This window comes from Eublepharis macularius, chromosome 1 (assembly GCF_028583425.1).
Source record: "Eublepharis macularius isolate TG4126 chromosome 1, MPM_Emac_v1.0, whole genome shotgun sequence".
NCBI lineage: Eukaryota > Metazoa > Chordata > Lepidosauria > Squamata > Eublepharidae > Eublepharis > Eublepharis macularius.
Window position 1 is genome coordinate 253,862,210 of NC_072790.1, and position 12,427 is coordinate 253,874,636.

Consider the following 12,427-nt stretch of genomic DNA (forward strand, 5'->3'; position numbering starts at 1 on the left):
GCCCTCGTTTCCTGTCATCTGTTGCTCATTTTGCCGGCGGGCTTGCAACAGGTGAGGCTAAGTATAACTGTGTGTGGGGGGGGGGCTCTCCTTTTTCACTCCAGGAGCTGAAGGGGGAGGGAGGCGCCGCGAGCCAGCGGGGAAGAGTCTTTGGCCCGGCAAACCCCGTACGGGCGGCCAGCTGTTTGCTGGCTCAGATCCAACCCCAGGAATTTCTTCATCCTTCCAATCGCCATGCAAGCCGCGCAGCACACGGGTCAAAAACCCACCACGGGCAGTCCAAGAAGGGGAATGCCTGCCACCCTCGGACTCCTGCTAGTTAAGCTAGCAAACGGTAATTGGGCGAAAAGACCCGCGTCCCTCCGTGGGGCTTACATCAGATGCCAAGGCAGCCAATGGAGAATTTTAGGACAAACCAGCGGCTAAAACTGCTGCCGCATCAGCAAAGCCAAGGTAAGCATGAAACTGCAGCAAGCAGCTCAGAAGCGACGAGGCCAGCAGAGCGAACGAGGAGCAGCAAAAGACTTTGAGGAGGAACCTCCCACAGAGCTGACTTCTGCCGCCAAAGTGCCAGCAGGGACGATGCCGGGCAGGTTGACCTGGAGAGGGAGTGCCACAGTTTTGGCACTGCCGTTGAAAAGGCACTGCCCCACCTTCCGTGGGAAGCAGACCTCTGCTTATTTTATTTGCGTTATTTATAGTCTCTCTTTCTCACTAAGACACAAAGCAGATTACGCGACCAGCCAACTGGAGGCGGCTGTCCAGGGTCTCAGGCACAGAAGGGATTTCCCCGTCACCAATGGCTACTCCCAAGCCTGAAGTCTAAATGACTGTGTAACTGCAGCGTGGTTGCATTCGGTTGTAGTTTTGCAGGAAAACGCCATTGTGCACACTCTGGGCGGCCCTACCAGCTCCCCCAAGCTCCGCTGCTCTTCCAAGTGCTCCCTTCATGAGTTTTGGCCAATTACAGTGGCCCATTGAACCTCTGTAAAGCTGGCTGCATACTGAAAGTTCATATAACTCCCATGAGGAAAGTATGTATCTTTGGAATCCCGGCTGATATTGTTAAAATACTTCCTGGCCTGCAATTCCTGGGTTGCATTCTCCCCTCTCACCACTAGGGGTCACGAGCAGATAAACGTCTTGTTTGGTTGGCGGATCGGTTTCTTCCCTGCCGCTTGCACAGTTTAAGCCAGATAAACACGGGGAGGAACGTCAGAAGAGCCCCGCTGGGTCCATCTGGTCCAGCATCCCGTTACTCTAGAGGACTAGCAATGGGGCATGGAAACCAAGGCCTTCCCCTGCAGTTGCCTCCTGGTGTGGGGATTCATCGGAGGTTGACTGCTGCTTATCACGGAGGTTCCCTTTAGTCATCATAGCTAGTAACCCACAGAGAGACGCCTGTGCTCCATGAATCTGCCCAATAATCCCCTTTTAAAGCTATGCTCGTGTGGCCCTCACTACATCCTCTGGCAGTGAAGTTTGCATTTTAACCGCTTGTTGGGTAACGAAATATTTCCTCTTGTCTGTCTTGAATTCACTGCCCGTCCGTTTCATTTAGATGCCTTCTGAGGTCTCGTATTTTGGGAGAAGGAGAAGCTTTGCTTGTGGACTCCCCTGTTTGCAACACTTTGAAAACCTTTCACCTGCCTGGGAAATGGTGGCTCCTGCTGCCATAACAAACCCCATCAAACACAACAAACAAATGACCGTCATGCGCTCTCCTGTTTCCCCACCAAACAACGATAGCCCAGTATTCTCACGTATTTTAATTAAAGCAATAAAACCAGCCACGGCCTTTGCTGGGAACAGGAGGAGCGGTAGGCCCACCAAGCGCAGAAGCACCAGCGGATTCTTGCCTAAGGGACACACAAGTCTCCACTTGCTGTTTAGAGGAAGGTGAGAGGAGCAGAGGGGAAACGCAGAGGCAGCAAGGCTTCCCCCCAGGGAAGAGCCTTGCCAGGGGTTGCCTGAAAGGTGGGGCTTCCTGGAAACATCTGTCCACAGCAGGCAGGGGATGCCATGCCTGCAGCACTTCCTGCCTCCTGAACACGGTAAGGGCCTGCTAAACGTGTCACGGGGTCAGAGGAACACGGAGCAGGAGGTGCCAGGCCAGTAATCAGTGGCTAGGAAGAATTTCCGCAATTAAAATGAACATTTTACCAAAAATTATTATTTTTGTTTCAAATGCTGCCGATTAGTATAAAAGAGAAGACACTGAAAGACTGGCAAAGAGAGATAAATCAATTTATCTGGAATGGCAAAAAGCCTAGGGTGAGATTTAAGGCATTGCAAGAGGAAAGAAGTAGGGGAGGGGAAGGTTGGCAGTCCCAAATATCAAGTTATACTACGAAGCAGCAGGTTTGGTTTGGACAATAGACTGGATCAAAAACCCTGAGGACAGACTAATATGTTTAGAAGCAGCTGACTTGCCTGATGGGCTACATAATCTCCTTTGAGTGAAAAGAGTAAGGATAAAGCAAAATGTCCGTGTGATAAGGGACAGCTTGATTCAGATAAAATGAGAATAAGCCCTATGACATCTCCAATATTTTCCCCAATCGACGCCTTCTGTGATAAGATAATGACTTCATAATTTATCAAGATATGATAAACTTGCAAGGAAAGATAAAATCATGGCAAGAAATTTGTGATGGAGGAAAGGAAATAAAATGGTTGATATACCTTCAGGCAGCTTCCAGATTAAAAGAAGTCCTTAAGGATTACAGAGGCCAACTGAGGGATCTCACCGATTTTGAGAAGGTAATTATGCAGAAAAAGAATCATATGCTAAGTCAAATTTACCAACTCTTACTTCAATATGATACAAAAACAGAACAAGTTAAAAACTGGATGATAACATGGATGCAGAATTCTTGAGAAGGTATGACAATTCAACAATGGGAAGATCTATGGACTAAAGGTATAAAATTTACTGCATGCCAATCACTCAGGGAAAATTGGTGTAAGATGTTTTTCAGATGGAATACTGCCCCAAAAGACATTGAAAAACTGGACAAGAAATATGTGGGATCGTGCTGGAAATGTAAAGAAGCAGGTGGCTCCTTCTTTCACATGTGGTGGACATGCAAAAAAAGTAAAAAATGCTGGAAAGATAAACATGCTGAGATTCAGATGATTTTAAGAGATAATTTTGCCATGAAACCCCGGATCATGCTGTTGGGAATGATACCAGATAATATTGATAGAACATTACATGAATTATTTCAGTATTTGTTGACGGCAGCGAGAGTAGCAACGGCACGCAAATGGGAAGAAGTAGAATGCCCCACTCGAGAAATTTGGAAGGATAAAATGTCAGAATATGCGGTGATGGCAAAATTGACGAACTATATCAACAGAAGATGGATCAACAAATTTGAAGAGGGATGGGGAAGATATTTTGTTTACAGTGAATAAAATTTTATGAGGTCTTAACTCTCAATAGAGATCCCCCTTCCCCAAAACGAATATTGCCTGCGGCGACGGGTGTGGGGAAAGCCACCTTTTCTGGAGGAAGAACAGACTTCTGGCAGAGCGAGGGGACGAATCGCTCCACGGTCTGCTCACTGTCCTCTGGCCCTGTGTGTGTGTGTGTGTGTCAACAATAGTCTCTGGCCACTGTGAGTTTCGATTTGCTTGCTCGTGCTCCAAGGTCCATTTAGCTGTTGATAGGAAAAGAACAGGACACAAACCCCAAAAGATCAGAACCTCCTTACTGAACGTGGCAGCTGAGGAAGTCGAGCCGCTGGTCAGGTGAGCTGCAGATATTTTTTCTTCCAAGCAATGAGCTAAAATCAGGCGAGTGGACAGCAGAGTAGCCGGCTAGCCCTGGGCTCCCCAACAGAGATGGCACCCACCCACTCAGGACCCAGCTCCCCTATGCCCTGAGCGTCTAAATGCAAAAGTGGGCAGCAACAGTAGTGAAGTTCCTGAGCCCCCTATCCCAAGAGATACACAGGAGAAGCAGGGCCAACAACCGTTATTTGCATTGCAAAGGCCTACTGAACCTGTGCCTTGTGACCTCGGGCAGGAGTTATGTCAGAGTTTGGACATGTTTCTCACAGTTTTTTCCCCTGGTAGGTATAAATAAAAACCCCTGAACACCTCTTGGTAAGATTTCAACAATGCAAAACTCAGATTTAAGTGGCGGGGTCTCCATTTTGTCCCCCCAAATTCGCCACTGGTCCAGACCTCGCCAAAGTAAACCAATGATCTTCAAAATTCAAATCCTGCTCTTTAAAATTCAAAGCTGTCCTACAGTAAGTGCAGAGGGCAGATTTCCCCCACTTGCTCTGCAGAGGCAGAGTGCCTAAGAGAGGATTTTGTTGAGGGTCACACACAACCCAGGGCCCGTAACTGATTTTTGTCCTTCCCACCCAGAACAATGAAGCCCTTTATGGCCATCCTGCTGTTTGTGATTGTGTTCCCAAAAGGCAAACTGTGTGGTAAGTCTGTGCATGCGCTTTAGGGAGAAATAGTTATCTCCTCCCTTAAGCTGAGGTGGCGCTTGGCAGCTGCCCAGGACCTGGGCAAAGAGGTCTTCTTCCCCACACACGTGGATCTCTTTTCCCTCCCTGGTCTCTCCTGTGCAGACACCAACGGCTGTGTCACCTCGTTGAAAAGGGACATCCTCAAACTGATGGTCAAGTGGGAAGATGCCTCTTGCTTCCAGAACCAGCAAGGCCTGCCCCCGAACCTGCTCCAGAGTCTGCCACGGAGCTGCAAGGAAATCAAAACGGCGCTGGAAGGAGCTGCAGGTCAGTGAGCCAGAAAAGGGCACGTTGGGGGGTGGGAGGGGGGTAATGAACTTAAAGAAAGTGGGGAATAAACTTGTTCATCCTCTTCCAAGGCACTGGATCCAGCGTCTCTCCTTCTGCCCCCTTGACTGCTAATATATATGGGGTCATAGAAAAATAGAGAACGGGAAGAGACCCAGTGGGCCGTCTAGTCCAAGCCCCTGCACAACGCAGGCAATTCACAGCTACCTGCTCTATGCAAAAGAGAAGGCAAAAAAAACTCCCTGCCAATTTTCCTGGAGGAAGATTCCTTCCTGACCCCACAGTGGCACTCAGCCTTGCCCTGGGCATGGAAGAAGGGGCCACGAGAACCAAACAATGGCTCACCCCTTCCTGCCCTCCCTCTCCCGATCTGCGTACATTTGTATGGAGTCACTGAATCATCGTTGCTGTCAGGTGGCCATCTAGCTTCTTAAAAACCTCCACAGAAAGAGCGTAACGGGGTTGCTGTGAATTTGGCAGTGAACCTGATCGCAGTCCGACGTGCCTTGCTTGACACGAGGGATCAGGCCACGTGCCGATCAAGGGTACGTTCAGCTTGCATCAGGCAAGTCAAGCAGCTGCCAAACACGTTTGCAGGTGCCTGTTGGTCTCAGAAGCCAACTTCCAGCGGTCCGGGGATCATCTGGGAGTTGGTTTCTGGTGTATCTCAGCACTTCACTGCATCTAAGCCTTCATGGTGCCGGGACGCAGGAAAGCTTCCCGAAGTCGACTCATAGCGGATGGGGGATCACCTGTGAAGTGGCTTCTGAGCCCCCCACTCCTGAAAAGCCACCGTATAATGTAGCATTCAGGATGGTGAAAGCCAAGGCAGATTTCTTCCCACAGAGAACTTGTGGGGCGGCTCACTGGCAGGATATAGCGACGGCCACTCGCTTAGATGGCTTCAGTAGAGGATTAGACCAGTTCCTGGAGGAGGCCGATATGGGTGATATGACCGCTAAATGCATTGCGGCCACAGGACTCTGGCCTGGACGGACCGTTGCTTTGACCCAGCTTGGCTCTTCTGATATTCTTGAACCCCAGAAGTGCAGTGTCGCATTCGCCATCTCCTTCCTGCGCTGGGTGCTGAGTTCGAGGATCAAGCCATTGCCCCGGCACTGCATTTCCGAGGAGCTCAGAGTCCTGTGTAGCTCAGCACGGCATCACAGGCGAGACTTTGGACCTCTTCCAATGTCCATGCAACCACGAGCTTTCTTTGGCTACCCGAACAGTGAGAGCACTCGATCGTGCAGCTGTTACAAATGGCGGCCACGATTAATGCTATCAACAGAGTGAAAGTTTTAACATAAACGTTCTTTGTAGATGGATTGTATTTCCTGGGCACTGAAGATGGCGAGATCTACCAAACTTTCTGTGACATGACCACCCACGGCGGCGGATGGACTCTGGTGGCCAGCATCCACGAGAACAATGTCTACGGCAAGTGCAACCAGGGAGACCGTTGGTCTAGCGAACATGGAAGCAACAGCAACTACCCAAGCGGGGAGGGCCACTGGTCAAAGAACACGACCTTTGGCTCCGCCGTGGGCTCAACAAGTGATGACTATAAGGTGAGGCTCTGCTTCTCTGGGCATGTTGACCCTTGTGGAACAGAAAAGTCCACGATGGGGCTCTTCCTTCACATCCACACATGCACACCCACCCACACTGCACATACAGACCAGCAGGGCTTTTTTTCTGGGAAAAGAGGTGATGGAACTCAGTGGGTTGCCTTTGGCGAAAATGGTCACATGGCTGGTGGCCCCGCCCCCTGATCTCCGACAGAGGGGAGTTTAGATTGCCCTTCACGTCAGCGGCACGGAGGGCAATCTCAACTCCCCTCTGCCTGGAGATCAGGGGGCGGGGCCACCAGCCATGTGACCATTTTCAAGAGGTTCCGGAACTCCGTTCCCCCCCCCCCCCCGCGTTCCCCCTGAAAAAAAGCCCTGCACACCACCAATCATGAACAGGTTGTTGGGACAAAAGTCAGACCTCACTTCAGTAAAGAGAGACCTTCGTTATCCTGGGTGGTCGTGTTAGTCTGTCTGTAGCAGTGGAAAAGAGCTCGTATGAAAGCTCCTACCCTACCACTAATTTTGTTAGTCTCATAGGTGCTCCTGGACTCTTGCTCTTTCCCACTTCCTTATCCTGGCAGCCACTTTGGGATGCGTTTCCCCCTCAACCTTCTTTGCTTTCCAGAACCCTGGCTACTACGACCTTCAAGCACGGGATATGGCCATTTGGCACGTCCCCAACCTCACTCCCATGAGAGAATGGAGAAATGCCGCCATCCTAAGGTATCACACTGAGACCGGCTTCTTCTCTGTTGAAGGAGGGAACCTTCTCAGGCTGTATCAGGTAAAGACTTCATATTTGGGATTTTGTGTGCTGTGACTAGACTGGAACTCCTCCCCTTGGTGACTTCCGCAACCAGTTTGGGCTCCCAACCCAGTAGTGGGTTATTTCAGAGCTTCATTGCCCACTGGCTGACTTGTCTCCCTGCACTTTCTCAAACTACCTTTGATTCTGTAAGAGTGCCAGGCAGATTACTTCAGGAATACAAGGTTTTTATTGATGGATTGCCAGTTCCTGCCGTTACGAAATCTGTGCTAGGCATGGGGGTTGCAGAGAAGCATCAGGCAAATGTAGGTTTGGGCTACTCTTCCCTCCCCCTTTTCTCCTAACGGTCACCGAACTCAGCAAGAAAACACAAAGAGCAGAGAAGGATGCTGTGTGATTCATGCACGTCTCAGGGCCAGGCAGCTCCCAGCCACAGACAGATTGCAGCAGGAACATGGAGGCATAAACACTGCCCCGTCTCAGTTTCCCACCGTCAACATCTGGCACTGAAAATGACAGGCGATCTTGAGCACTGGACAGATTCGATGTTTCCTGCTGGTACCCAGCTGAAGCGTGTTTGCTGCTGTGCGGAAGATGTGCGGTGCTTCAAAAGGAGTCATTTTTTTCTCCGCCACATTCCCCAATAGCTGCTATTTCTTCCCCTGCACCACCAGGTGGGTTTTTAAAAGACTGGCAATAGCTAAATCATTATGGTGTTATAACATTGTAACACACTGTTGAGTCCTCTGAATTCCGTTTTCATTGTAAAAAAAAAAGGTCTCCAGCCCTCTTTGTTGCTGAGATGCACCTTTCCCCTTCTATCTCTGCAAAAAAAAGGGGGGACTTACTTTTTAAAAACCCTGTTGATTAAGAGAATGCTAGCAGGCAGTAATGACGTTATAATGCTATAGTGACCTAGCTGTTGCTGCTTTTTTTTAAAAAGCCCTCCATGGCACCTGAGGAAAACTGGCAGCTGAGGAGAAATGGGGTAGGGAAGATGTAGGGAAACCCATTCGCTGGAAAATCTGTCTCTGCTTTGCTCAATTGACAGCAGCAACAGCCACAGCAAAACTATAGGGAATCGTTGTCTTGTGAAAGCCCCCCAAAAGAGGCAGAGCTCTGTCTGGAGCTGTGACGTTCAAAATACCTATTATTCATCGCTGAATACAAGCTTCTAATGCGCTTACTGTAGCACAGTGGTTAAGTGGTTTGGCTGTGAATCGGCACTCTGCTGGTTCGACTTCCACTCCTGCTATGAGGTCAGTTGGAGGCCTTGGGTCAGCCCCTCCTCTCAGCCCCAGCTCCCCAGCTGCATTGTGGGGATAATGATAACACTAACTTGTTCAGCACTCTGGGTGAGGCACTAGAAGAGCGGTATATAAGCACAGTTATTATTATTATTTTCATTTTTAATTTAATTTAATTTATTGGATTTATATTCCGCCCCCCCCCCCACATCAGCAGGCTCAGGGTGGATTACTACTACTACTACTACTACTACTACTACTAACGTCTTACTTACTTCATTTATAATCCGCCTTTCACTGCAATGGAAACTCCAAACAGCTTACAGCATTATCCTCCCGTTCCATTTTATCTTCACAACAACCTTGTAAGATCGGCTAGGCTGAGAGCGTGACTGCAGAAAAGTCACCCAGCGAGCTTCCACGGCAGAGTGTGGATTTGAACTTGGGTCCCCCAGTTCCTAGTCTGACACTCTAACCACTAGACCACACTGGCTCTATTTCTGTAATGCCATCCCAAAGAAAATGATACGCCACTTTGCCCTGCACTGCTTCGTGTTTCTTCTGATCGACGAGAGAAAGGGAAGGAAAAAAGGGCATCCGAAGAGGAAAGATAGAAGTCACGGGGCTTTTGGCTTCAGCAGCTGGTTTAGAAAGACAGATTAAAAACTGTCTTTCTTCCTTCCTAACTATCTTTGGCGGAGGGCCAAACGACACGTTACGGTTTTTGGCGAGTCAGCGGGGGGTTCCCCAGACCAGACTCGCTTTCCCTGCAGCCTCACAGTAGCTGTGCGGAAAGACATGTGGCTTGGGGAGATGAAGGGGTCCTACAATCCCCTCCTTGCCGTTTTCCTGAACTCCGCCCCCTGCAACAGGAAGCTGTTTGCATAACTGTGTGGTGCTGCCTGCTCCGAATACTCCATGTTCTGCTCCAAAGTTATGCAAATAACCCCCTGCAGAGGCTGTTGCATTGAGGTGTGGAGGGGAAGGCAGGGCCCCCTCCTCTGCCCACGCCCCAGTTCTGAGCAGCAGTGGGCTCCTGACGTGGAAACGCCTTTTCCTGTAGCTGCTGTGTGACCGCAGAGAAAGTGAGTCAGGTTTGGGGAGCCCGAGCCCCTCAAAACGTATCACATCGTTTGGTCCTGAGTTCTCAGAGAAGCGCTGAGCCTCCGCCTGGTCTGTTCCAGCTCAGATTGCGGGGGAAGGTTTCTACTGTCAGATGCTCCTGATCACTGCCCCCCCCCCCAAACCAAAGCAACCTGCACACGGAGAGCAGCACACGGGGAGGAGGGAGATGAGAGTCCTGCACGCCAGCATCTGTTGATCGGGAATTATTTGTATGGCGCATCCTCCCAGCAGTGCATGCACGTGTGTTACACACACACACACACACACCACACGTGCAGTCCAGGGTGGTCCAGCTCAGGCTTCGGTTTTCACCCCGAGAGACAGCTGGCCTTTGCTGGCTGTCCCCCTCTGATTCGGCTAGGATGGCAGGCTCTGTTTTCTAAGCTGAATTGGTGTAAGAAGCTACGGAGAACCCCTTTGGATCAGCCCAGTGAGGGTCCATCTAGTCCAGCATTCAGTTCCACACAGTGGCCAACCAGTTGTTCTGGAGTGCCGACGAACAGGGCGCAGAGGCCGAGGCCCTACCCTGACGCTGCTGGTCTCCTAAGCACTGGGATGGCTGCTTCTATATTTGGAGGCTCGCTTGCCACTGGTGGCCACTCGGTTTGGTTCCTTCACCATTTTGTTCTTCCTCGCAGCAATATCCGGTGACCTACGGCATTGGCAGCTGCCCAGCTAACAATGGCCCAATTGTCCCCGTTGTCTACGATGCTGGCAACGCCGAACAGACGTCCTTCTATTACTCTCCGAATGCCAGAGGTAAGCACCTTCTCTCTCCTAAGTCTGAGGCGCCAGCGTGGACATTTGAACGGGATTTTAAAGGCTCCTCAGACGTGCCTTTATGGAACACTCAGGAAACGGAGGCCTGGATTTGATTGTTCCTTATCAAGCAGTCCTGAGCCGCTGAGACGGGCTTTGGTACGAACTTTGTGCTTCTTTTCCCAGCTGAATTTGTCCCTGGCTTCATTCAGTTCCGGGTGTTTAACCATGAGAAAGCAGCCATGGCTCTCTGCGCCGGCATCAAAGCCACCGGCTGCAACACCGAGACTGTGAGTAGTTGGGCCAGAGATGGTCCAGAGAGGGTGTGGTAACCTTTAGAGTTGCGTGCAATGCCGCCCCCCCCCCCCTTCGCTGCACATGGATTCCAATCCAGGCTCTCTCCATCTTCCTTTCTCCAGTTCTGTGTTGGTGGAGGAGGGTATTTCCCAGAAGGAAATCCGCGGCAATGTGGCGACTACACTGCCTTTGACTGGAACGGCTACGGCACACACAGAGACTGGAGCGCTTCCAAGCAGTTATTGGAATCCGCCATGCTTCTTTTTTACCGATGAGTCTGGGGGTTGCTCTTAAGAAGCATCACAGCTGTACGCTGCAATTTTCTCCTTGATATCTTCCTCGCCTGTAATGCCAATGAAAGAATATGCCCAGAGCTCTCTTGCCTTAGCCTCGTGTCTTTCTTCTGATTCCGCACAGCCGCTCTGTCGTTGGGCTGAGGGAGAAGGAAGGTGAGCAGCTGTCAGCTCAGCTGTATGGTGCTAACCGAACAGCCACCCAAGTTTGTCCCCTGGCCTCTAGCGGTGTTCCTCTGAACATGTCCAAAGTGCAAATCAACAAAACGCCACCAGGTGAATGTTTGTGCGAGGATCTTTTCCTGTTTATACTGGGGTCCAGTGGTTATCAAGGGGGAAATGGCACCTACAAAGAAGAGAAAGACCCCACAGCTCTCCTGAGTTACAACTTACTGTTGGGGAATGAACAGCATCTGGCCAGCTTCAAAAGAACCACGTAGACAACTCTCAAGCCTCTGGTATAAAAATGTTTACTAACTCAAGATAAACATATACAGGGATAATAATACATGCAGTGATGAAAATACAGTCCGCACAGAGCAACAAGAAGACCGGTCTGGAGTCGTTTCCCATTCACAAGGCCAGTGTAAACACCAGTCTCAGCCTCTAATATCTAACACAATGCTTGGTTATAATCAGGGCTTTTTTTCTGGGGAAAGAGGTGGTGGAACTCAGTGGGTTGCCCTCAGAGAAAATGGTCACATGGCTGGTGGCCCTGCCCCCTGATCTCCAGACAGGGGAGTTGAGATTGCCCTCCGTGCCGCCGAGTGGCCCGGAGGGCAATCTAAACTCCCCTCTGTCTGGAGATCGGGGCGGGGCCACCAGCCATGTGACCATTTTCAAGAAGTTCCGGAACTCCGTTCCACCGCGTTCCCACAGAAAAAAAACCCTGGTTATAATGATATCCGACATCAAAGGAACAATCACTAAGGCAAAGATTGATAAAAACGCCACAAGGAAAATGTGAGCAAAGAGAGGAATATTGACCTGCACACATTCCACAAGCTAGTCTAGGTAGTTTCCACCATAGACTAAACAAATGAGCCTAGATTACTGTTAAGCAATGTGGTTGTTATTTCTTCTTAATGTTGAGATGTGGGTGTGTAATAAGACCAATACAGCCCGTCTTGAAGGGATGACGGTTGGGAGTTCTTTCTCCGCTATCCTTGTTGATGTTTTTCCAAGTTTGGTGGTGCTCACGTTGAGAAAGGACGTTTAGCATCACAGGTGCTGGATAGGAAAGGATGGAGGCAGCTGCCCTGAAAGCCAGAAGTCTCTCTCTCAGTGTTTCTCTCACACACACACACATGCACACAATAGAAATTGAATCGAGAGCAAAGGTCCAAAAGGAATAAGAGTCCAAAAGGACTTGATCCAAAAGGACTTGAGCCGCAAAGGACCAGGGACAGTTCTTGTACAGTTACTTTAGTACCTTTACAGTTACTGTGCCGTGTAACTGAGGCTACTTAATATGGACACTTTGTGTGTGTCTCTTCTCCCATTGGGCACCTTTACTTCATTCAGACTGAGATCAGAAATAGCCGTGTTTAATATGCTGCAGGTAGGTTCAGAGGTTGATTTATGG

The 12,427-nt window shown here is 49.9% G+C and overlaps 1 protein-coding gene across 1 annotated transcript; it reads left to right on the top strand.

The window, feature by feature from the left end:
• The first annotated feature begins 3,622 nt into the window (after positions 1–3,622).
• On the top strand, positions 3,623–10,936 carry LOC129343049 (intelectin-like protein). The gene is made up of 8 exons (XM_054999011.1): positions 3,623–3,756; positions 4,384–4,448; positions 4,596–4,760; positions 6,105–6,352; positions 6,981–7,139; positions 10,132–10,252; positions 10,439–10,542; positions 10,672–10,936. The coding sequence occupies exons 2-8, from the start codon at positions 4,388–4,390 to the stop codon at positions 10,822–10,824; spliced, it is 1,011 nt and encodes a 336-aa protein (XP_054854986.1). The 5' UTR covers positions 3,623–3,756; positions 4,384–4,387; the 3' UTR covers positions 10,825–10,936.
• The last annotated feature ends 1,491 nt before the right edge of the window (positions 10,937–12,427 follow it).